The sequence below is a fragment of the Somniosus microcephalus genome, chromosome 7 (genome assembly GCF_052327205.1).
Source record: "Somniosus microcephalus isolate GS21.2 chromosome 7, FLI_Smic_1.0, whole genome shotgun sequence".
In the NCBI taxonomy this organism is placed as follows: domain Eukaryota; kingdom Metazoa; phylum Chordata; class Chondrichthyes; order Squaliformes; family Somniosidae; genus Somniosus; species Somniosus microcephalus.
Genome location: NC_140993.1, coordinates 249,231,896 through 249,256,870, shown reverse-complemented (window position 1 = coordinate 249,256,870; position 24,975 = coordinate 249,231,896). Strand labels below are relative to the sequence as shown.

Genomic DNA, 24,975 nt, shown 5'->3' with positions numbered 1-24,975 from the left:
AATACTGAACTGCTCAGTATTGTAAGGGGCTTCTACCAGAGGCATGGTGAAGACCTCGCTTGTATATAGTGTGATTATAAGTTGCTTAAAGCTTACTTTAAAGTTACTTGATGTGTGAGACTCCTTTTTCTTACATCAAGACCCACATGATGCAAATTAACCACCTAACCAAATACAGGTGCAGCAATCACATTCGAGCAGAGTGAACTTTTGGTGCACTCACTGCAGTTGCACACAGGTACAGTCTCTAAAGGAATATCAGGATCAATATTACGGTATCCAAAATTGGTCTTAGGGCCAGCAGGCTGCAGTGGGTTAATTCCACTTGTAGACAGGGGTGGAGGGTAGCTTTGATCAGCCACTGACCAATGAAGGAGAGCAGTCCAGATTCAGAATCAGGGAGCAGGGTGGCTGTTCCAGCTGCTGTCAGACGAGTACTAAATCAGCAGAGGCACCAGTGGAGTAAAAACTAGAAAATACAGTGGATCCAGAGAGCTGAAAGGAACAGAGCATCGACCAGAGTCAACAGAAGTTGATTCTGGTGTTTAGCAGAGTGATACTAACTGAAGAAATCTTGTGCACCATCAGCAAATGTTTTTTAGAGCTAAAAGTAATGAACTAATCCTTTAGGGCAGGCCAGAGAGTAGCGTTGATCACATGGGAATGTCACGACATCAGGTCGTCAAAAAAAATCTTAAAACAAGAGGTCGTCCTTTATGTGATTTAATCCCAGTTGATCATGGCCTAGAATTGGTTCACTCCAGCAGTATGCGAGAGATACAAAAAGATACACTTGCGTCGTGTGACTAACAGGAAAATGTATTACAACTACTATCAATGGGACCAAAAATTGTTAATAAGAATGACTAGTCACTACCAGATGTTCAATTATCATTACAAATAGGAGTGACAGAGGAACCTTGTCTCATAAGTCTTACAAAAAAGGTAATCAAACATCTTCTAGTGGTGACCACTTAAACCACAAGGATTCATATAAATTGTTTTTACATATCTGCAAAATATTTCACCAGTGTAGATTAATGCTAAAAGAGAACATTAAGCATCGCTCCATGAAATCACAAGCTTTTTCAGTGAATCTAAGTAGTTTTAACATCTCACCACATGAGGCATTTTGAGCAACATTATATTCAAGCAACTTTGATCATAAGCATCTGTAGCACCAGCATAACAACCAAGCTGCAAGAGTAACATTGCTGCATCATGTCGACCTAAAAAAAAAGAAATGTTTTTGTTATGACAACTCCATGATGAAAAGGAACTCGTGTTTTGAAGCATTAATCATTCAATGTCGTACAATGTTGATAAATTTATTTTGCTCACCAATGTGTTTGACAGAATTACCCGCTAAGTAATTGTGAGTGCATTTTTATATCAAAGTATCTTCCCATAACATCACCACAAATTCAGATCACCATCGGAAATAATATTTGAAATGTTTTGATATCTGTGATGTCCTGAAGTCACATTACCTTTGTGAACATTCCCTTTCCTGCTCTAAAGTGGGTCCTCTAGTGACCCCTTCAGTTTGTTTTACTTAAAGAAAGCAGTGAAGTACAAAAAGATCAAAATGTTGATTTAGGCTATAAAATTAACAAGCAAGACTAGAGATTAAAGGGGTGATTCAGGTTATAAAATTAACAAGCAAGACTAGAGATTAAAGGGGTGATTCAGGTTATAAAATTAACAAGCAAGACGAGAGATTAAAGGGGTGACTTAGGCTATAAAATTAACAAGCAAGACTAGAGATTAAAGGGGTGATTCAGGTTATAAAATTAACAAGTAAAGCTAGAGATTAAAGGGTAGATTTTCCAACTGTTGATGTGAAGTGTTTCCTGATTTCGTTCCTGCATGGCCTAGCTCTAATTTTATTATGTTCCTTTTTTCTTGATTCTCCCACCATTCCATACAAATGTGTTAAAAAAGATACAAAGAATTTTATGAGTGTATTAAGCATCCATACAGGAACAGTAAATGTCAGAAAATCTATTCTTACAGAAATACACTCAATGCTGTGTTGATCAACTCTTTCAGAAAAGATGAAAAAATCTGTTTTGTAATGGGATTGAAGATTAAGGATATATGAAGACAGATGATCAAATATTCTGTAGACATATGGCTGCCATGCTGCTGGAGCTGGGGAGGGAAGGACAGAGAGCTGTATGAGGAGAAAGCAGGTCACGGCTCAATAGTGGAGATATATTGGGCCAGATTTTGCTAGAGTGTTAGGTAGACTTGTTCGTGTATGTTTAGGTTTAAAAAAAATTTGCCCACAAAGTTGCTGGAAGTGCGTGCTGATAAAGGCACAGCAAGGGCAACGGGGCATCTGGGATCTTGGTGAACAACAGGGCAGTGTATCTCTTTAATGAATGAGATTCATGGATTGAGAAATAAACAGATAAAGAACTAAGAAGGAGGGAGAATTAGAGTTGGTGAATTAATGTCAAGACAGGTACAAATGTAAGAAAGTGGGCTTTTCAGAGTATTTGGAGGGATTAGGCATTGCAAGAGTTAAATGACCTCAAGCCTTTTGTTAGAACTGCTATTCTGCAGAATCCACAGCTTTCAGACTGCATGTGCTGGGTACGTCTGGGATGGCCTTGTTTATGGCTGAATCACCCTTGTTTCTGCTAGAAAGGCTAGGGAAGAGAAGTAGGGAGGCTCCAAGCTGTCTCAGTCTTATCTCTTCTCTGGTTCTTGTATATGGGAAAGTGAGTCACCGAAACATAACCAGCTAAATTCCTTTTACTAATTTTCAGTATTCAGCTTTGCTAGACTGTAGGAGTTGTCTATAGGCCTCCAAACAGTAGTGGTAATGTCGGGGATGGCATCAAACAGGAAATTAGAGATGCATGTAACAAGGGTACTACAGTAATCATGGGTGACTTTAATCTACATATAGACTGGCCAAACCAAATGAGCAATTATACTGTGGAGGATGAATTCCTGGAGTGTGTATGAGATGTTTTTTTAGGCCAGTACGTTGAGGAGCCAACTAGGGAACAGGCTATCCTAGATTGGGTATTGTGCAATGAGAAGGGGTTAATTAATAATCTTGTTGTGCGGGGTCCTTTAGGGAAGAGTGACCATAACATGATAGAATTCTTCATTAAGATGGAAAGTGAAGAAGCCCAATCCGAAACTAGGGTCCTAAATCTAAACAAAGGACACTACGAAGGTATGAGGAGTGAGTTGGCTATGATAGTTTGGGGAGCTTCATTAAAAGGCATGATAGTGGTTAGGCAATGGCTAACATTTAAGAAACGAATGCATGAATTGCAACAGTTTTACATTCCTTTCTGGCACAAAAACTCAAAAGGAGAAGCGGCCCAACCATGGCTAACAAAAGAAATTAAGGATAGTATTAGATCCAAAGAGGAGTCATATAAAGTTGCCAGAAAAAGTAGCAAGCCTGAGGATTGGGAGCAGTTTAGAATTCAGCAAAAAAGGACCAAGAGATTGGTTAAGAGGGGAAAAATAGAGTATGAGAGTAAACTTGCAAGGAACATAAAAGCAGACTGTAAAAGCTTCTACAAGTATGTAAAAAGAAAAAGATTAGTGAAGACAAATGTAGGTCCCTTACAGTCAGAAACGGGAGAATTTATAATGGGGAGCAAGGAAATGGCTGAGCAATTAAACAAATACTTTGGTTCTGTCTTCATGGAAGAGGACACAAATAACTTCCCAGAAATGCTAGGGAACTAAGGGTCTAGTGAGAAGGAAGAATTAAAGGAAATTAGTATTAGTAAAAAAATAGTGCTGGAGAAATTAATGGGACTGAAAGCTGATAAATCCCCAGGGCCTGATAATCTGCATCCTAGAGTACTAAAAGAGGTATCCATGGAAATAGTGGATGCATTGTTTGTCATCTTCCAAAATTCGATAGATTATGGAACAGTTCCTGCAGATTGGAGGGTGGCAAATGTAACCACACTATTTAAAAAAGGAGAGACAAAACAGGGAACTACAGACCGGTTAGCCTAACATCAGTAGTAGGGAAAATGCTAAGAGTCTATTATAAAGGATGTGATAACATGATGCTTTTAAATATCAACGGGATTAGACAAAGTCAACATGGATTTATGAAAGGGAAATCGTGTTTGACAAACCTACTGGAGTTTTTTTGAGGATGTAACTGGTAGAATAGATCAGGGAGAACCAGTGGATGTGGTGTATTTGGATTTTCAGAAGGCCTTTGATAAAGTCCCACATAAGAGGTTAGTGTGCAAAATTAAAGCAGATGGGATTAGAGGTAATATACTGGCATGGATTGAAAATTGGTTAACAGACAGGAAACAGAGAGTAGGAATAAATGGGTCTTTTTTGGGGTGGCAGGCGGTGACTAGTGTGGTACCGCAGTGATCAGTGCTTGGGCCCCAGCTATTCACAATGGGCCAGTAATTCCGGTCCCAACGCGTGAGTACGGACAGTGTACTCACGTGTGGGCCCGATGGAAGTGCCGGTTTTCAGGATGCACAGAGCATGCGCTGAAAACCGGCATTTCCTGTCCTCTGAACCAAGGGGTTAAGAGGCGGAACGCGTCCGACGTATCAGGCAGCGTGTGCGCGCTGAATTTCCTTTTTTTGTAAAGAGTTGCCCGTGCGTAAAGGCCTCCGGTTTTTACGCTTGAAAATACCAGACATAAGTACTTAGTTTTACAGGTAAGTGGTCTATTAATACAATTTAGAATTTTTTTTCCACAGGTTTAATTTTTTAAAGAATTTACAGTAAGGTAAGTGTATTTTTAGACCCTATTTGTTAAAAAAAAAAAATTTTTTAAATTTGATTATTGTTTAAAATAGTTTTTTACAGTTATTCATAGTTCATTTATTTAGTGGGATTTTTTTTAACTTTTATTTGTAGTTTAAGTGCTGTTTTGGGCGCCCTGAGTTTACATGAGTTTGACAGTTCTTACTATCAAACTCATGAATGAACTTTTGCAACCTCCCATTGGTTGCCCAGTGCCCACGTGATCCCAGCCGGCTTATCAAAATAACTACGCTTTAATTCTGTTTAAAACTACTTTACATTCTTCAAAATAATTTAAAAGTATTTAAAACTTTATAAAAGTTACCTAAAGATTAATAAAAATACAAAAAATTTCTTTAAAATGCTGCTCTGCATGTAGAATTGCTTTGCAGCTTGTTAAAAATTGGGGGCATGGCCTATGTTAAGGAGACCTCAAGGGGCGTGTCTAACTTAGACTCCGCGCTCGAGGCTTCGCGCTGGCTGCACTCCTGGGCGGCGTGACGTCAGACGCTGCCCGGGAGTAATCAACTGAAAACAGGAATTGCAAGCGTCCCGGGAGCCGAATGGCAGGCGCGCCGGGTAAGTGCTCATCGGGGGCTTGCACGCGCGGCAAGCCCCCGAGCCTAATTTCTGGGCCAATATATATCAATGATTTGGATAAGAGAACCAAATGTAATATTTCCAAGTTTGCTGACGACATGAAACTAGGTGGGATTGTGAGTTGTGAGGAGGATGCAAAGAGGCTTCAAGGCGATTTAGACAAGTTGAGTGAGTGGGCAAATACATGGCAGATGCAGTATAACGTGGATAAATGTGAAGTTATCCACTTCGGTAGGAAAAACAGAAAGGCAGAGTATTATTTAAATGGTGATAGATTGGGAAATGTTGATGTACAAAGGGACCTGGGTGTACTTGTACACCAGTCACTGAAAGCAAACATGCAGGTGCAGCAAGCAGTTAGGAAGGCAAATGATATGTTGGCCTTCATTGCAAGAGAATTTGAGTACAGGAGCAAGGATGTCTTACTACAGTTATACAGGGCCTTGGTGAGACCACATCTGGAGTACTGTGTGAAGTTTTGGTCTCCTTACCTAAGAAAGGATATACTTGCCATAGAGGGAGATCAGCGACGGTTCACCAGACTGATTCCTGGGATGGCAGGGCTGTCGTATGAGGAGAGATTGGGTCGACTAGGCCTGTATTCACTAGAGTTTAGAAGAATGAGAGGGAATCTCATTGAAACGTATAAAATTCTGACAGGGCTAGACAGACTGGATGCAGGGAGGATGTTTCCCCTGGCTGGGGAGTCTAGAACGAGGGGTCACAGTCTCAGGATACGGGGTAGGACATTTAAGACTGAGATGAGGAGAAATATCTTCACTCAGAGGGTGGTGAACCTGTGGAATTCTCTACCACAGAAGGCTTGGGAGGCAAGTCACTGAATATATTTAAGAAGGAGATAGATAGATTTCTAGACACAAAAGGCATCAGGGGTATGGGGAGAGAGCAGGAATATGGTATTGAGATAGAGGATCAGCCATGATCATATTGAATGGTGGAGCAGGCTTGAAGGGCCGAATGGCCTACTTCTGCTCCTATTTTTCTATATTTCTATGTAGTTTAATACTAAGATTACCAGTTTATAGTTTTTAGTAAGTTAGTATAGTTTTATTAATTGATTTTATTCCTGTTAGAATTAGGTTAAAGCATGTTAAAAACTGGACTATAATTAAAACCCATTGTCAAAGTCCTGGGTTATGTCATCACCATGGAAACACGTCATCATCATGGAAACAGAAAAAGCTAGTGCTAAGGCTCCGATAAGGGAGACCCAAATTCTGTGCTGGCCACAGACCTTACCGGGCTCCTGATTGGGTAGAATGTGGGGTATGGAAGATACATGATCGGATAGATATTTCTTTAGTTCCGATTCTTGGGGTATATCCCAGTGAGTTTGGGTCATTCTCAGTGTAGAAGGGTCAGGAACGGCACCGATCCAGACAGGTGTAAACCTGTGTCCGTGTAGAAGGAACGAGGGATGGGCCATGCCTACTATTGGACAGAGAGGCAGTCAGTGCCCGCTGGAAGGAGCACTTCGAAGATCTCCTTAACCGAGGCTCTGTCTTCGACACGAATGTCCTCAACTCCATCCCGCAGCATGCAACCCGCCACCACCTCAGCATAACCCCAGCCCGGCATGAGGTTGAAAAGGCCATCCGACAACTGAAGCACAACAAGGCCTCAGGAGCAGATGGAATCCCCGCCGAGGCACTAAAGCATGGAGGAGAAGCACTATTGGCATGAATACATGAACTCATTTCTCTTATTTGGAAGGAGGAGAGCATGCCAGGGGATCTCAGAGACACTGTAATCGTAACCATCTTCAAGAAAGGTGACAAGTCCGATTGCGGTAATTACAGAGGAGTTTCCCTGCTGTCTGCCACAGGGAAAATCATCGCAAGATTCCTCCTCAACTGCCTTCTCCCAGTGGCTGAAGAGCTCCTCCCAGAGTCGCAATGCGGATTCCACCCACCAAGGGGCACAATGGACATGATCTTCACCGCGCGTCAATTACAGGAGAAATGCAGGGAACAGCACCAACCACTGTACATGGCCTTCTTTGACCTCACAAAGGCTTTCGACATTGTCATCAGTGAGGGATTATGGAGTGTCCTCCTCAAATTCGGCTGCCCTCAAAAGTTTGTCACCATCCTCCGCCTGCTCCACGATGACATGCAAGCCGGGATCCTGACCAATGGATCCACCACAGACCCAATTCACGTATGGACCGGGGTCAAGCAAGACTGTGCCAACGCTCTTCCGATCTTCCTTGCTGCAATGCTCCATCTTGCCGTCAGTAAGCCCCCCACTGGAGTGGAGCTAATCTACAAAACAAACGGGAAACTGTTCAACCTCCGTCGCCTCCAGTCCAGATCCAAGGTTGTCCCACCCTCTCTCATCGAATTGCAGTATGCGGACGATGTTTGCGTCTGCGCACACTCGGAGGTCGAACTCCAAACCATCGTCAACACCTTCACCAAAGTGTACGAGAGCATGGGCCTTTCACTAAACATCCGTAAGACAAAGGTCCTCTACCAACCTGCCCCCGCCACACAGTACTGCCCCCCCCCCCCCGATTATCAAAATCTATGACGAGGCCTTGGACAACGTGGATCACTTTCCATACCTCAGGAGCCTACTGTCAACAAGGGCAGACGTCAACGACGAAGTCCAACACCGCCTTCAGTGTGCCAGTGCAGCCATTGGTCGCCTGAGTGTTTGAAGACCAGGACCTCAAACCCGGAACCAAGCTCATGGTCTACAGGGCAGTGGTAATACACGCCCTCCTGTATGCTTCAGAGACATAGCCCATGTACAGCAGGTACCTCAAAGCACTGGAGAGGTACCACCAACGCTGCCTCCGCAAGATCCTGCAAATCCATTGGCAGGATAGGCACACCAATGTCAGTGTTCTCGCTCAGGCCAACATCCCCAGCATCGAAGCTTTCACCACGCTCGATCAGCTCCGATGGACGGGCCACATCATCCACATGCCCGATACGAGACTCCCAAAACAAGCGCTCTACTCAGAGCTCCGACACGGCAAGAGAGCCCCAGGTGGCCAGAGGAAATGCTTCAAGGACACCCTCAAAGCCTCCATGAAAAAGTGCAACATCCCCACCGACACCTGGGAATCCCTGGCCCAAGACCGCACAAAGTGGAGGAGAAGCATCCGGGAACGCGCCGAACACCTCGAGTCTCTTCGCCGGGAGCAAGCAGAAGCCAAGCGCAAACAACGGAAGGAGCACACGTCAACCCAAGCACCCCACCCACCCGCCCCTTCAACCACCATCTGCCCCACCTGTGACAGAGACTGTAGGTCCCGCATTGGACTCATCAGTCACCTGAGAACTCATTTTTAGTGTGGAAGCAAGTCATCCTCGGTTTCGAGGGAGTGCCTAAGAGAAGAGAAGAAGGAACAAGGAATGGGCCATACCTACTACCCAAAGGACAGGCAGAACAGTTATAACGGGTAATATTATTCTTAGTTCCACTTTGTAAACTGCTGTTCAAATACTTTAATGTATTAAGTCTGACTTACGCTTAAATAAAATAATAACTTTTACCAATATGGAGTCAGCTTCGAATCTTTGAACAGACAGTCCTAAGGGACTCCAATTTTTTCTTAAAACAGAAAGAGAAATAAAGAGAGGTAAAGAAAGATTGGATTAAGAGAGAAAAAAAGAGACAGAAAGGAAAAGAAAAAATTTTTTTTTTCACATTTTTAAAATCTCCAACAACAATGCACAATCTGAAGTAATGAGCGCCACATTTATAATTGTTTACTTTCTGGGCAAAAAAGATTGATTGGCAGTCACTAACAATAATCACATCGTTAAAAGGGTATTTACACTGTTAATTACTAGACTTAACATTCTGTGGTTTAATGTGCAATTAATGTGCAAATACAGCAACTTCATGAAAATCACGAGCAGGTTAAGCGCGAGATGTTGTTTTTGCGAATCACACGGCAGAGTGGCGCAAGTCATCCAGAAACTTGTGCCAATTCACAATTCACAAGGTATTTCTTCCTCTCTACAAGTTGCTGGCTGATTTGTGCATTAATGACGGCGTGCATCATTCACACGCCCTCATTTTTTCAGCAAAATCTGGCCCATAAATATTCTGGAGTTTCATTTTGATTGCCTTTGAAATGAGGGAATACTTCTGCATAAATTGGGCCTGAGTTTCCACTGGGGGTTGTCCCAACGTCAGCAGATCAGTGGATCCCCAGGAAAATGGTTAACAGTTGAAAACAATTGTCTATGCTGTTTCTCCAGGAGTTTTACTAATCTTCCAGTGAAAAGCCCTGTGGAAATTCAGGGCCCCCTTCTTCAGGAGATCAAATAGGTGGGGTAGTCCATGATGGGATAGATTTTTCGTTTTGTTGTACTGCACTTGTGCACTAACAATGACAATAAAGTTGATTATGATTATGATTATGATTTTACATGTTCTGTGCTTGATAGACAACATGGCCTCTTCTTGTTTAATTTTTAAAATCTTTTATTGCCATTGACAGGATACATATTAGGGAAGGTCATGGTACATATACTTCCACGCAGCATGCAAATACTTGGGAGGTGTACATAGAAGCAAAGGTACATAAGGAACAGGAATAGGACATTCAGCCCCTCGGGCCTGCTCCGCCATTCATATTAGATCATGGCTGATCTCCAGCTCAACTCCATTTTCCCGCCTTTGCTCCATATCCCTTGATACCCATAACTAACAAAAATCTATCTGTCGCAGTCTTGAAAGTTCCAATCATCCCACCATCCACAGCCTTTTGGGGGAGAGATTTCCAAATTTCAACCACCCATTGTGTGAAAAGGTGCGTCCTGATTTTGCTCCTGAACGGCCTAGCTCTAATTTTAAGATTATGTCCCCTTGCTCGATTTCCCCACGAGAGGAAATAGATTCTCCGTATCTACCCTATCAAATCCTTATAACATTTTAAACACCTCCATCAGATAGCCTCTCAATCTCCTATACTAATAAAAGGAATAAAAGCCAAGTTTATGCAATCTCTAAACCCTGGTCTCATTCTGGTGAATCTGCGGTATTTTGGGCAGGTGGTTCCAGGACAAGTGGGGGAGGAGAAGGCAAGTTGTGAACTGGTTGCGACATTGAGTCCACTTGCAATATTTAAGGGGGTATGTGGGAATTTCTGAGCTGGCCAGGGTGATGGGAGGCTTAAAGAAAAGATTCAGAAGGACTGTGAACGCCAAAAAAAACCTCCAGATATTTTGCTAGCTTTCCAACTCCAAGTGCAGCCCAGGTGTGACAAATTCCCTGATACTGTCACTGTATATAGATACAGACAAATCTAGCTTTGTGCATATAAATATAAATTAATATGTTCCCTGCATGAAGCTAAGACTGGAGAAGGTCTAAGATGTCCACTGATTCAAGTGTGTCCAGCTTCCAGAAGATGGCTTTTGTCTTTGGCTTCCAGCTGTATTAATGTGCTAATTGAACCAGAAAGCCTTTGTTTGGCAGGAGTGCACAACCTCCTGTGGATCTTTCGACCTGGAGATGGGATTACCAGAGGAAGCATTATTCATTAATATGCATTTTTTATGTCCATTAGACGTGCAATCCAGGTAGAATAGGATATTCAACCCTCTGAGCTAGACAGACAGAAAAAAAATTGACCCCTGAAATTATAGGAACCATGGGGGTCCTAGGTGAAACAGAATTGAAAAGAACTGGAGCATGCGACTGCTTGTTGGTAAAGTGACTCTTTTCATTACATTCACTACAGTCAGAAAAAGAGTTTCAATTTTAAAAGATCAGACCATTTAATGCTGTAATTGCACAAACTCGTGCTGTTCCATATAAGCTATATTTCCTGGGTAAGGCTAGACCACTTGCTACTCATCCTGGCTGATGAGACTGCTGCTGATGCTCTTCTTCCTCCAACTATTCCTCCAGCCCAAGCAATGAAGCAAAAATGGCACCCATGGTAAACTGTGAGAGCTTAATTAGGGTGAGTAAAGCAAAAAAAGACAGAAGCAAGCAATCTCCAATCTCAACAATCCATTGGAAATTCACTATGCACAATAGCACATAGATCGCTATGATCTGAGTGCCTGCAGCTGAGTCCAACTAATATCACAAGACCCCAATTTGCATGTATTCATGAGGCACCCACCTGCTCCAAAATGAAGTGAGCAGTTAAAATGGTGGCCAGCACAATTGCAGCAGGAAAGGGGTGGTAAATCAAATCGGTCGATTTTAATATCCCCCCAACCGGGCCAGGTGGGTTAAAATCAATCCCTTGGTGTAGCTTACAGTTAAATGCAGTAGCACACCCTTAGACCATATGTACAATGATATTGTAGGAGAGACTGATCCTGGATTTCAATTCAATTTCGACTCAGGTGTAAAACGGGTGGTTGCGGATTGGTCACTCAATATACACCCCACCCAATTTTCCTTTCTCCTCCACCTAAGTTGAATTATTTTAGGTCTTATTTTAGAATCTTCTTGTTCTGCAGAACTCTTGAAAAGAGATTCTGTACAGTCAGTTTCTCCGCACTGTTGGTAACAATAAACATTTCCTTCATAGTCTGATCCAGAAAACACAATAAAAATATAATGGGGCATTAATTCCTCCCCAAACGCGTGAGTACGGAAGGGGTACTCACGCGTCTGGCCGGAGGAAATGCCGGTTTTCAGCATGCACAGCGCATGCGCTGAAAACCGGCATTTCCTCTCCTCTAACCCAAGAGGTGAAGAGGCTAGCGCGTGCGTCTTGGATTTCCTCTGTTTTGGGGGATTTGCGCATGTGTAAAGGCCTCCGGTCTTTACGCTTGTAAAAAGCACACGTAAGTATTTATTTTTTACAGGTAAGTGGTGTTTTATTGCAGTTTAGAATTTTTTTTCCCACAGGTTTATTATTTTAAAGAATCTACAATAAGGTAAGTTTAGTTTTAGACCCCTTTTATTAAAAATTTATTTTTTTCAAAAAAAAAAATTGTTTAAATTATTTTTTTTAACTTATTTATACTTAATTTAATGATTGGGATGTTTTTTAAATTTTTATTTAAAGTTTAAATAGTGTTTTGGACCCCCGTAGTTTTCATGAGTTTGACAGTTCTTACTCTCAAACTCATGATTGGTTGTACAGTGCTCACCTGATCCCAGCCGGCACATCGCACTAACTACGCCGCTGGGTCAGGTAAGCACTGCGCGCTGACATCTGAACCGGGCCTGTGACAGGAAATGCAAGCAGGCCCGGGCTTCAGATGTCAGCGCGCAAGGTGAGTGCAGATCGGGGGCTTGCACGCGCGGCAAGCCCCCGACACCAAGTTCTGGGCCATTAAAATTGACTGATTAAAAAAACTGAAAACATAAGCTGAAAAATTTTAAAGCATTACTAATTCATACACCAGACATTATCTGAAATATAAAATCATTAATTTAGAATGCAAACATTACCTGAAAAATGATTAAAAGCTTGCAAAAGGGACTTTAGAAACATTTTCCTTCTGTTCCTCTAATTGAGACTTCAAGGAACTTCCATTTAATATGATTACAATGAGTGGAAGCCCCATCCAATGGCACTTCTACCTGAACATCAGATAGAGAAACGGCCCTGACAAAGCCCTTTATCAGCATTCTGAATACACAGGGGCATTTTTGTTTGGGACCAGCTAGGACAAGGAGAGGCAATATAAACTAAAGGGTACAATTCTAAAGGGGGCGCATGAACAGAGAGAACTGGGGGTATAGGTGCACAAATCGTTGAAGATGGCAGGGCAAGTTGAGAAAGCGGTTAAAAAAGCATACAGTATCCTGGGCTTCATAAATAGAGGCATAGAGTACAAAAGCGAGGAAATTATGATGAACCTTTATATAACACTGGTCCGGCCTCAACTGGAGTATTGTGTCCAATTCTGGGCACCGCACTTTAGGAAGGATGTGAAGGCCTTAGAAAGGGTGCAGAAAAGATTTACAAGAATGGTTCCAGGGATGAGGGACTTCAGTTACGTGGATAGACTGGAGAAGCTGGAGTTGTTCTCCTTAGAGCAGAGAAGGTTGAGCGGAGATTTGATAGAGGTGTTCAAAATCACGAGGGGACTAGACAGAGAAGATAGAGAGAAACTGTTCCCACTGTCAGAAGGGTCGAGAACCAGAGAACACAGGTTTAAGGTGATTGGCAGAAGAACCAAAGGCGACATGAGGGAAACGTTTTTTACACAGTGAGTGGTTAGGATCTGGATGCCTTGCCTGAAAGGGTGGTGGAGGCAGATTCAATCGTGGCTTTCAAAAGGGAATTGGATAAGTGCCTGAAGGAAAAAAAATTGCAGGGCTCTGGGGAAATGGCAGGGGAGTGGGGCTAGCTGAAATGCTCTTGCAGAGATTTGGCACAGGCTCGACGTGTATTCAAAATCATTTTTAAAAGTCGCTCGGCTGAAAATTCAGTAGCCTTAGCGCCTCATTTGAGGCGCTAGAGGGCCTTGCGCCGGAGTTATGGCCAGTAGTGAAATTCCCTGGGGCCCTAAATCGGCGTTGCTCCGGTAGCGCTGCGCCGGCACCGATGACGTCATCGGTGTGCGCAGCGTCCCGGTTGCCGTGGTAACCCGCCCGAACTCCGAAATTGAGTTGCGGCCGCCTCGCCCGTGGCAGCCGCAACCAGCGTTTTGTCAGAGGTGCCTTACTGCAGTTAGCGCCGACGCATTAAAGGCCCCGCGGCGGCCGGCCGCTTTCCCGCCGGCCGCCTGCCCGCAGCTCCCTCCCCGGACTTCTCTCCCCCCCCCCCCCCCCCCCCGGAACAGATGCAAGCCCAGCACTTGTCCGAGGTGCCGGGCTCATTTTTAAGCAGATTTGCGCGGGCCGCGGCCGGGTGCAGGCAGCTCCTCCTTAACGGAAGGAGGAGGCCTGCACTTCCCCAGCCTGCCGCACCGCATCGGGTGCCGCAGCGCCGGAATTGCGGCGCGAAACGGCAGTTAGCGCCCTTTTCCAGGCGCTAAGACCCTTCAGTAGCGCCGGCAGCCGTTTGGGCGCGGCGCCACTGAATTTTTGGCGCGCGCAGGGGACTTAGCGCCGGCACTAATTTCCGGCGCTAAAGCCCTGGCTAAGCCAAAACCCAATTTCTAGGCCGCTATATTTAAAATATCTATCTTTGAGAACTGGCTGGCCACTTTAAATTTTGTTTACTGCAATAGTCAGTAGAGCTGAAATATACATGTGGTTAGGCCTTTCCCACTCACTTAAGAGACGTGGCATTATTCATATGCAAATACAATTGTATTGCAAAGGAAAGGGGGAAAAAATTGAACAGAGTGGTTCTGCTTCTGAGGTGCACTGTACTCTACTACCATGTGGGCAAGGAGTCAAGTGGGCAACATCTGAAATATCCAAACTTGTACCTCATGTTTTTTCTTCTACATTCAACCAGATAACCAGATCTCCTCTAGTGAAGTGTAGAGGATACAGAACAGGAGAATGTAGCATAATCATATAATTTACACAGTTTAATGATTAAAGTAGATACAGAGACTAATCTGGATGTCCGTGCACATAGGATTAAAAATAGCATCAACAAATGTTATTCAATTAAATAATTCTATTTTATCATGTTAATAAAAACAGAGACTGGTAAAATGACTTGATAAATACAAGAACTTTTTAAAGCATAAGAATACTTTGTAATTACTTCAGCAACTTAAAACTGCATTACTTTATATTTTTAATTTTTGCTGCTGTACTTTAAAATGTTAATTTCCCTTTCAATCTGTTTCTCTGCAACATTTATTTTATGTTAATTTCTCCAATATCTCAAACACTTTTTTCCTGCCCTATTTTAGTTATCTTTAAGTACCTTTATGTCCCATTCCAAACATATGCAATGGACCATTCTTAAAGTGGCACAGCAAGTCACCTACTCCAGTTTAACTCATCTTTCGATTAGGCACTTTAAAGCCTTCCGGACTCAACACTGAGTTTAACAATTTCAGATCATAACCACTGCTCCCATTTTTTCGGACAGCAGCTGTTGGCAATGATTCTGCTATTACCAGTTATACCTCCTCTAGACCCATCTTTTGTTTCTTTATTTGTCGTACTACCACTCCCTTTTGCCTTGCATCATTATCCCTTTGTCATTTAATCGCTCCTGTCTTCCACCCTATCCCTTTTGTTCTTTCCTCCCCTCCCCGCTTTCCCTGCCTCGGTACTTGCTTAGCACATGTTACATCTCTAACTTTTTTCAGTTCTGATGAAGGTTCATCAACCTAAAACGTTAACTCTGTTTCTCTCTCCGCAGATGCTGCCTGACCTGCTCAGTATTTCCTGTTTTTATTCCAGTTTAACTTTAAGTGGTTGGCGCAAGGTATGAATTTTCCCTCCAAAGAAGCATTAGCACAAATATACATCTCATCACTCCATGTAGAACAACCTTGGTACACCGATGTATTGCATTGACTAATGATTATTCAGTTTTACTCATCTTGACAATTACCATGAAGTGCTGCCAGATACAATGAAGTTCTTTCCTTGTAATCCACAGCATGAATATTCACACCATAGTCGTGTAAGCACTGAAGAGCATTTACTGCATCATACTTAGCTGCAAAATGGAATGGGGTCTGCCGTTCTTCAAAAGTTCGTGCCTCAATATTCGCTATAAATAAATGAATATAGACCAAGTAAGAAAATGTGCAAAAAGTTTTTTTCTCCAAAGTGGTCTTGATACAAGAATATCACATCAGCCAAGTGTGTCATAAGCAGAGGTCATGTTGTTCCAATTAATAATTATGAGTCAATAGTAGGAGTTTGTTCAAACCCACATATTCTAGTACCCATAACAGGGTGTAACAGACTGCCTAACTTGTAGGGTCTTTTCATTCTTTAAAAGAAACTATCCTCATACAGGGACAGGCACCAACTCCTTGTAATACTGGACATGGAGACTTATGGCATGCTCTGCGCCTAATGCAGCCAGCTAGTAACTGAAGTGCTGGGAGCCTCCAGTCAAAATATGCATTAAAATCATTAAGGCGCCAGAAAATATATAATTTTAGGGCCTCACCATAATGTGACTGAGCAGCACCCCAGAGACTAAACACCTGCTTGATACAGTTTTTCAGGAGAGGGGACTCTTGACCCAAAATAACACTTTCATTTATCTGGGCCATTCTTACCTTGCCCGTAACTGATCTATTTTTCAACTGGCACTCTATGCCTATTTGATCCACAATAGCCCTCCTGTTTATAAAGGACTACCCTTATCTTGCCCACACCATTTCCCTGGCCTCATGGTGTTAGCATAAGTCCTGCATTTCTTCCTCCCATGCCATATAAAAAGAGCACCTCTCACAAATTATTGGGGGTCAATTTCCTGGCCGCCGTCGGGTGGCTTTTCATGCGGCCGGGGGCCGAAAATCGGCGAAAAAGCGGGTTGGGACCCCCCCCCCCCGCCTGATTCCCTGCCCCGTCCGACTTTTGGACCGCCGTTTCCCCGCGCCCCGCTTCAGTCCCGGCCGCCGCTGGCGGGACTGGTCGTCGGAGCACTAATAAGCAATTACCAGCTTGTTGAGGTAGTTTCTCCGGGGCCGTTGCGACTTTGGGGCTTTCCCCACATCAAACCCGCCTGCGGGGAACCCCGCTGCTGAGAGCTGGCGTGAAGCTTGCCGGCTTGCTTGCTGTCAGCTGCAGGTCAATGGAGAAGCTGCGATTTAAAGGGACAGCACTTGTATGTTGAAGGACCTTGTTGTTGCAGGTTTGGGGCTACTTCTTCAAGGCTTAGGCACAGCTGTGGAAGGTTGGAGCCTCACACACTTCTCCAATGCGATCTCCTGGGAAGCCCCTCTTGCCACCTTCACTCAGCGCTTCCTCAGCGGAGGCATCTACGAGAAGCATGGGATGCCTTTCTTTCCTTCCCTTTTTGCCATTACAGGATCTCAAGCAGCAGAGGCGGCAGCAGCAGAACCAGGAACAGCAGGATCAGCAACAGGAGCACCAGGCTGCTGCTCACTCACCTGAAGCTGCACAGGCCAGAAGGGGCCAGCGCTTGGAAGTGGCTTGAGAGCACCCTGCTGCGCTTTAGGGGGCCATGGGGACCCGTTTCTGCACTGGCAGTCCTACTCAGAAGGACTTCCATGAAGATCTGGTTTCTCTGTTCAACAGATGGCCAACGCTCCTCAAGAGATGTCATTCTCTTATGAGCACGCACCATGTTTTCCGTACCCTGGCGAGTTATCTCCTCCATGGAGGTTGCCAACCTTTCCATGGTGATGCATTCATGCACCAATGACTCCACAAAGGCTCTGCTCATGGTCGCTATGGACTCCTCCATTCGCTCCACACTCGCAGCGACCCTGGAGACAAAACCTGCCAGAGACTCCTGCATCTGTGCATGGAGATCCATCACCTCTTCTGTTGCGGATGGACCCAGAGGGTCGACATGCAGCATAGCTGAGCTGAGCTGGCAGAGTCCTGCGCCCTCCGACGAGGACTCTCCACTGCTGTCCCTGTCTCCAGAATCTGCTGAGGCTCACTTGTGAGCTGTGAAACACCAGGTGACAACACTACTCTATGTCCCGAAGGTCCCCCCGAGGTGTGAGTGTCTGCGCTGGTGCTGGGTGCGCTTACTTCTGCTGACGCTGTGCCCTCAGAGGTTGGAGCTTCCTCTGAGAAGTCTGGCTGCACAGCCTCTTCCTCCTCCACAGTGAGGACGGGGGCTCTGGATGGTACTGTGGGGGAGTAAAGGAAGGAGTTAGAGATGTAATGCCAAGGTTCTTCTGGTGACTCCCAGCGAGTTGGCATCTGCTAACACCTGCATCCATGCAGCATTGGTCTCAGTGGGAGGCCTCTTCTTGCCTGACCTAGGGAAGAGGACCTCCCTGTGGGCCCTAACCCCATCCAATAATGCCTGCAGTGAAGCCTCGTTGAATTTGAAGGCAGCTTGGGGTCTGGCACTGGCCACAGCTGCTGTAGGCTCCTCTGCCATCCTGTATGGTTCGTTTGGGAGCCTTCAGAGGATGCAGTGCTTGCTATGGACCTTGAAAGCACCACGAATGATGACATCATACTGTGGGGATTTCTGACTCGAATTGGACAATTAGCAAGGTTTCCCACATACTGGGAATTAATTGGCCAATTGAGGAAAAATTGCGTGGAGCTGGCTGACACTTTTTTATGTGTGTCAGAAACCCCAAATTCGGGGAAACCCGACCATTTCCCACACAAGCCGAAAATCGGGGCCAAAGAATCTGCAAAGGGATATAGACAGGCTAAGTGAGTGGGCAAACAGTTGGCAGATGGAGTATAATGTGGGAAAGTGCGAGGTTATCAACTTTGGCAGGAAAAATTAAAAAACTAATTATTTAAATGGACAGAGATTACAAAATGCTACAGTTCAGAGGGACCTGGGGGTCCTTGTGCAGTAAACATCAAAAAGGCAAATGGAATGTTGGCCTTTATTGCAAGGGGGTTGGAGTATAAAAGCAGGGAAGTCCTACTACAACTGTACAGGGTATTGGTGAGACTACACCTTGAGTACTGCATACAGTTTTTGTCTCCTTATTTAAGGAAGGATATACTTGCATTGGAGGCAGTTCAGAGACGATTCACTCGGCTGATTCCTGAGATGAGGGGGTTGACTTATGAAGAAAGGTTGAGCAGGTTGGGCCTATACTCATTGGAATTTAGAAGAATGAGAGGTGATCTTATTGAAACATATAAGATACTGAGGGGGCTCGACAAGGTAGATGCAGAGAGGATGTTTCCCCTCGTGAGAAAATCTAGAACTCGGGGGCATAGTTTCAGAATAAAGGGTCACCCTTTTAGAACTGAGATGAGAAGGCATTTCTTCTCTCAGAGGGTCGTAAATCTGTGGAATTCTCTGCCCCAGAGAGCCGTGGAGGCTGGGTCATTAAATACATTTAAGGTAGAGATAGACAGATTTTTGCAAGATAAGGGAGTGAAGGGTTCTGGGGAGCGGGCAGGGAAGTGGCTTTGTGCCCAAGATCAGTCATAATCTTATTGAATGGCAGAGCAGGCTCGAGGGGCCAAGTGGCCTATTCCTGCTCCTATTTCTTATGTTCTTATGTGTGTGATATGATATATGGAGATGCTTTCATTCAAAGTAGGTAATTAAGTAATGTATCTCGCTTCTTAATTCACAGCCTCCATATACTAAAAGACATCAATAATTAGTATATCCTGCGAGAAATTCTAAAATTCCCATTAAGGTTCATCCATCAAATAATAGTAATACTTAGTAAATGTATGAAGATTGTTCCATTAGGCAGATTTATAGCTATTCTAAGTTTGAATGCTGATATTTTGAGGATGGTCCAAGCAAATGGCAATGAAATGTGCTAATTATTATAAACATTATTGTGGTGTATGGAACCTGTTCTACCTTAAGAGAACTTAAGCCTGTTCCACCTTAAGAGATGTACTACTTTCTCTGGCTGCTGTATACGTAATACCGGTGGTGACCACCGGTATATAAGTACTGTGTCGTGATATTGCTGTTAGTATAGCCCTGACCTCCAACTAGTAAAGACCTGTTGAAATGTTATTCTTGTAGTCTGTGTCAGTAATTAATCTTAAATACAACTAGAACACACAGACTTAACAATTATATTTTCAGAAAACATTGGCTGGACTCAATGGGAACTGCCAAAAGAAAGAAAATTATGATAAATAGAAAATGCTCTGCCCAGCAGCAACTAAGAATAGATTGATGGTTGTATGGATAATGGTAATTAAATATTCTATGGAACACAATAGTTCCTGTGCAGCTAGCTTCATTAAATCATCAGCTATGGAAATCAATAGGCAATGTTTGAATAATGGAGGTGTGGTGTAGATAATTATTGTGGTATTTTGCTCAGTTGCATTTGGGTGTCATGGAGAAGATTGTTGAGCCTCCCTTCAAATGATTAAATAGGTGGGGTAAAACCTATGACAAGCAAATTGCATAAGGTCTGTAGTGGAATGTTGTTGATGGAACAAATGTTCTTTTTGGGTTCCATGCGACCTTGTGTTCATGGGCCTAGAAATTCATTGACGCCACTTTTGGGGCGCTAAAGTGGGGCGTCCGCTAAAGTTTGCGGCCACCGCCAAATCTAGGCCACTTCTCCGATATTCATTAGCTTCGCCCTACTAGTTCGGGCGAGCGCTAAAACTGCTGCTGGACGCCTCTCTTTGGGCGCTAAGCCGGAGGTGGTGATCGATAGCGCCGAGGCCGGGCGCAGCACAGGTGCGGCCATCTCGTGATTGACAGCAGACACCCTGGCGCCGGCCAGCTCTTAAGGGGGAAGGGTCGACTGTGTCTGCTGCCACGCCCTGGATAGTGGAGCCCTCCAGCTAGGCCTGAACACTGCTGCTGGACCCAAATAGCGCCTGAAGACATGGAGAAGGCCCGTGAACGTGCGCAGCGCTTCTCAGAGCGTGATCTGAGTGTGCTGCTTGCTGCTGTGGAGAAGAGGCGCCATGTTTTGTACCCGGACAATGGCAAGAAGGCGACGGTCCGCGTCTACAGGAGAGCCTGGAGGCATGTCGCCAGCAAGCTGTCAGCCAACAGCGACGTCCCCAGGACCGGTGCCCAATGCCGCAAAAAGATAAATGACCTCACACGCATTGTCAGGGTGAGTACCCTTTCCAGTGACCTCCTCATCCTTGCATGTGCACCTCACATTATGGGCAAAGGGACCTAAAAGCTCTAATGGCCAGCCTTCATCCAGCAGCTATGGCATAGGCATGAGCATCAATTGCACATTCTGCACTTAACACACTGGCCAAGCTATTCCACCATGGGAGGCATTGCATGCCAGATCATGGCGACACACTGGCCAGGCTATTCCACCATGGGAGGCAGTGCACACCAGATCATGGCGACACACTGGCCAGGCTATTCCACCATGGGACGCAGTGCACACCAGATCATGGCGACACACTGGCCAGGCTATTCCACCATGGGAGGCAGTGCACACAAGATCATGGCGACACACTGGCCAGGCTATTCCACCATGGGAGGCAGTGCACACAAGATCACGGCGACACACTGGCCAGGCTATTCCACCATGGGAGGCAGTGCACACCAGATCATGCCGACACACTGGCCAGGCTATTCCACCATGGGAGGCAGTGCACACAAGATCACGGCGACACTCTGTACTTAGAGGCCGTCCTTTCTCTTGCAGGCCAAGCTGGCGAATAATCGCAAGAGCCGGACTGCGACCGGGGGAGGACGACCCCATATCCAGCCACTCACCGACCTGCAACATCGGGTGGAGCGCCTCATGGGTGGCCGGGTGATTGGGCCCGTTGCATGTGGAGATGCCGACCGTGTTCTGGGCAGCAATGGTAAGGACATCACCTTTTGCACCTCTCTCGTCCCACTTGCGCATCAGGTCTACATCCTTTGCCACTGTCCGACCAATGCGCTGAATGCCACCACTCATGCATCCCGCAGTGACGCCCTCTCCTCACTCTAAAGCTATTGTGCCTTCCTGCTTTCAGATGGTCAAGAGGAGGTCCCTCAACTTGCCAGTGACAGACCCTCCGAGGAGGAGCAGGAGGAGGAGCAAGAGGAAGGCGGCCCATCAGGGGAACCCTCAGCCGCGGCCACCCAGGCCAATGTAGGGGACACGTCTTCCCTGGAGGGCAGCGTGGCGGAAGTGTCGAAGGGGAGGGGAGCTCCTGGGACCTGCGTGCTGCAGAAAGGCGGGAGGGGGGTGGAAGCTCGGCGGACTTCTCCCCAGAGGGGGGATGCGTCGGACGGGAGTCCAATTGCTGGGCCCAGCGGCCTCCAGCAACGCAGGAAGGGTCGGCCAGCTCGGCGGCCTTCTCCCCAGAGGGAGAGTCCGGCCTCCAGTCAGGAGGTGCTCTTCGCCGAGGAGATGGAACACCTCGAAGACTTGTCCGCGGACTCGGAGCGCCGGCACACGGAGCTCATGGCGGCAGTGGCACGGTTGCCTGAGTCCATCGATTCCCTCTCTCGGAGTGTGGCCGAGTTCGGGCCCTTAGAGGCCACCAGTCGGGCGGAATACCGGGCAGATCTGTCAGCAACTGGCCAGGTGATCAGTGCTGCGGTCAGTGAACAGGTCAACACGGGCACTCACTGCTGCCACACTCGCTGTGTCAGCCAGGCATCGCCAGGGCACCCGGCGCGCTGCAGCAGCACAGCGGTCTGTCCCTCGGCAGATTGGTGCGCATGCTGCAGTGCTGGCCCGGGCGAGTGCCAGTGTCTCAGGTGACCAGCGAGCGCCTGCCATCCGCCAGCTTGCCGCCATTCCTCCAGCCGCCACTGCCACTCCCCCAGTGGAGCTGCCAGGAGCTGCTGCAGCGACTGATGCTGGCCAGCCACAGCTGCAGCAATCAACAGCCGCCCGCTCGGCGGCCAGACCTCGACTAGGCCGACCCCCAAGGGCATCTGCCGTCACGACATATGCCCCTCAGGAGCCTGCCCCCAGCCTTGCAGCAGCCAATGGCCTTACTTTGAGCCGGAGCAGCAGGGCGGGCAGGGGCCACCCAAAGATGGCCAAGGCATCGCCCTAGCGGGCCAAATAGTCGAATGTGTGGCCATTTGTGTTTGTTTCTTGAGGCCGAGAATTGGATGTTTGTTTTTTGAAGGCCGATGATGTGATGTTTGTTTTTGACGAAGGCCGAGAATGACGGCCATTTTAGTTGCCCTATTTTGTTAATCCTCTCCAGGTTGTGGGAGCGAGTAATGTGTTTGAGTGTTTTTTGGGGGTTTCGTCTGTTTTTGGTTTTCATGTGGGAAGGGCCCAGAGTTTGTACAATAAAGCATTTTATTTATTCACATTGTCCATGTTTGATCTTTGAAGTGTTTGTTGCCTTAACCGGCTGAGGGCTTGCGGAGCGGCTGCAATCATGTTCTATCATTGGCACAAGCCATTCCCTGACAGGGGGCCTAGAAGTGACGTTCAATAAGCCGCCGACGGGCGGCCCTTGGACCTTGTGCATCCCTCCTGGGCTGGTACTCCTCGTCCTCATGCTCCTCCTGCTCCTCCTCCTGAGGTGGTGGTCCAACGTGAGGTGGCAGTGCCTGAGTCCTGCGGATAGCCAGGTTGTGCAGCATGCAGCAAACGACGATGAATTGGGAGACTCGATCCTGCGAATACTGGAGGGCTCCCCCGGAGCGATCGAGACAGCGGAACCGTTGCTTGAGCACGCCGATTGTTTGTTCTATGAGGTTCCTCGTCGCTTGATGGCTCTCGTTGTATGCCTCTTCAGCAGGGGTCGTGGGCGCGCGGAGCGGGGTCATGAGCCAGGTACACAAAGGATAGCCTTTGTCCCCGATAAGCCATCCTCTTGGGGGAGGCTGTGCCTGGAACATGTCAGCCACAGTTGTCTGTCGCAGGATAAAGGCATCGTGGCTGCTGCCTGGAAAGCGGGCATTGACAGCTAGGATGCGCTGCCTGTGGTCACACACCAGCTGTACATTGAGGGAATGGTAGCCCTTCCGGTTGCGGTACTCCTCGGCATGCTCAAGAGGTGCCCGCAAAGCCACATGCGTGCAGTCAATGGCGCCCTGCACCATGGGGAAGCCCGCTATTCTTGCAAACCCCACTGCACGCTGCTGCTGCTTGTCCAGGGTCATGGGGAAGGAGATGAATTGATGTCTCCTTCTGAAAAGGGCTTCGGTCACCTGGCGGATGCAGCAATGCACGGCGAACTGGGAGATGTTAGCGATGTCCCCAGTAGCGGATTGGAAGGAGCCGGAGGCATAGAAGTTGAGAGCCACCGTCACCTTCACTGCCACCGACAGAGACGTCCTGCGCATCAGCTGTGGCTGCAGATCTCTCTGAAGCAGCCGGCAGATGTCTGCAACCACCTCCCTTCGGAATCGCAGCCTCCTAACACACATCGTGGCAGACATGGTCAGATAGGAGGGTTGCTGGCGGTATACCCTGCGTGGGTAAGGCCTCAGTTGGCGACGCCTGTTGCCCCCTCTCCGTCTAGCCAGGGCTGCCACTCTCTCACGGCGTCTGTAAGCCCTTCACAGAAATCACAGAAACCCCACAGTGCAGATAGAGGCCATTTCGGCCCATCGAGCCTGCACCGACACATATCCCACCCGATCCCCATAACCCCTACACCAACACATATCCCACCCTATCCCCGTAACCCCACGTATTTAATCCCCCTAACACTAAGGGTCAATTTATCATAGCCAATCAACCTAACCTGCACATCTTTGGACTGTGGGAGGAAACCGGAGCACCCGGAGTAAACCCACGCAAACACGGGGAGAATGTGCAAACTCCACACAGACAGTCGCCCGAGGCCGGATTCGAACCCGGGTCCCTGGCGCTGTGAGGCAACAGTGCTAACCACTATGCCACCGTGCTGCCCTTCTGGCATAAGGCTGAAATTCAGCATTGCCACCCAATGCAGCCCCCATTATATGCTGGCAAACACTGAGCTCTGAATGAAGGCAAAGATAATTGGTAAGCTCTGGCCTGAGCCAAAAATACCTGTCCAAGTGTTGGTCCAAACCAGTAAACTCTCCTCCTTGGTCTCTGTCCAAAAAACCGTTGCTCAAGAGTGAATGCTGCAAAATGGCTGGCCTTTATACTGCTGGGTAAGTGCCCTTTAATTAGCGCTCCCCGCGGCCCGGCTGGCCTGTGTACCGTTCCACTTCACAGTCGCTCGGGC

General features: G+C 46.5%; 1 protein-coding gene across 2 annotated transcripts in view; it reads right to left on the bottom strand.

Annotated features, from left to right (window-relative positions):
- Positions 1–709: 709 nt before the first annotated feature.
- Positions 710–24,975, bottom strand: part of LOC147115216 (uncharacterized) — a 122,418-nt gene continuing 98,152 nt past the window's right edge. Inside the window, exons 6-7 of one of the 2 annotated variants that reach the window (XM_085993589.1) lie at positions 15,800–15,961; positions 710–1,229 (exon numbers count right to left, since the gene is read on the bottom strand). In XM_085993589.1, coding sequence (XP_085849715.1) covers positions 1,108–1,229; positions 15,800–15,961 — 284 coding nt within the window. In that variant the 3' untranslated portion in view covers positions 710–1,107. Of the gene's footprint in view, positions 1,230–9,810; positions 10,861–15,799; positions 15,962–24,975 lie in introns of those variants that run through there. The other variant, XM_085993590.1, reaches the window with a different exon arrangement.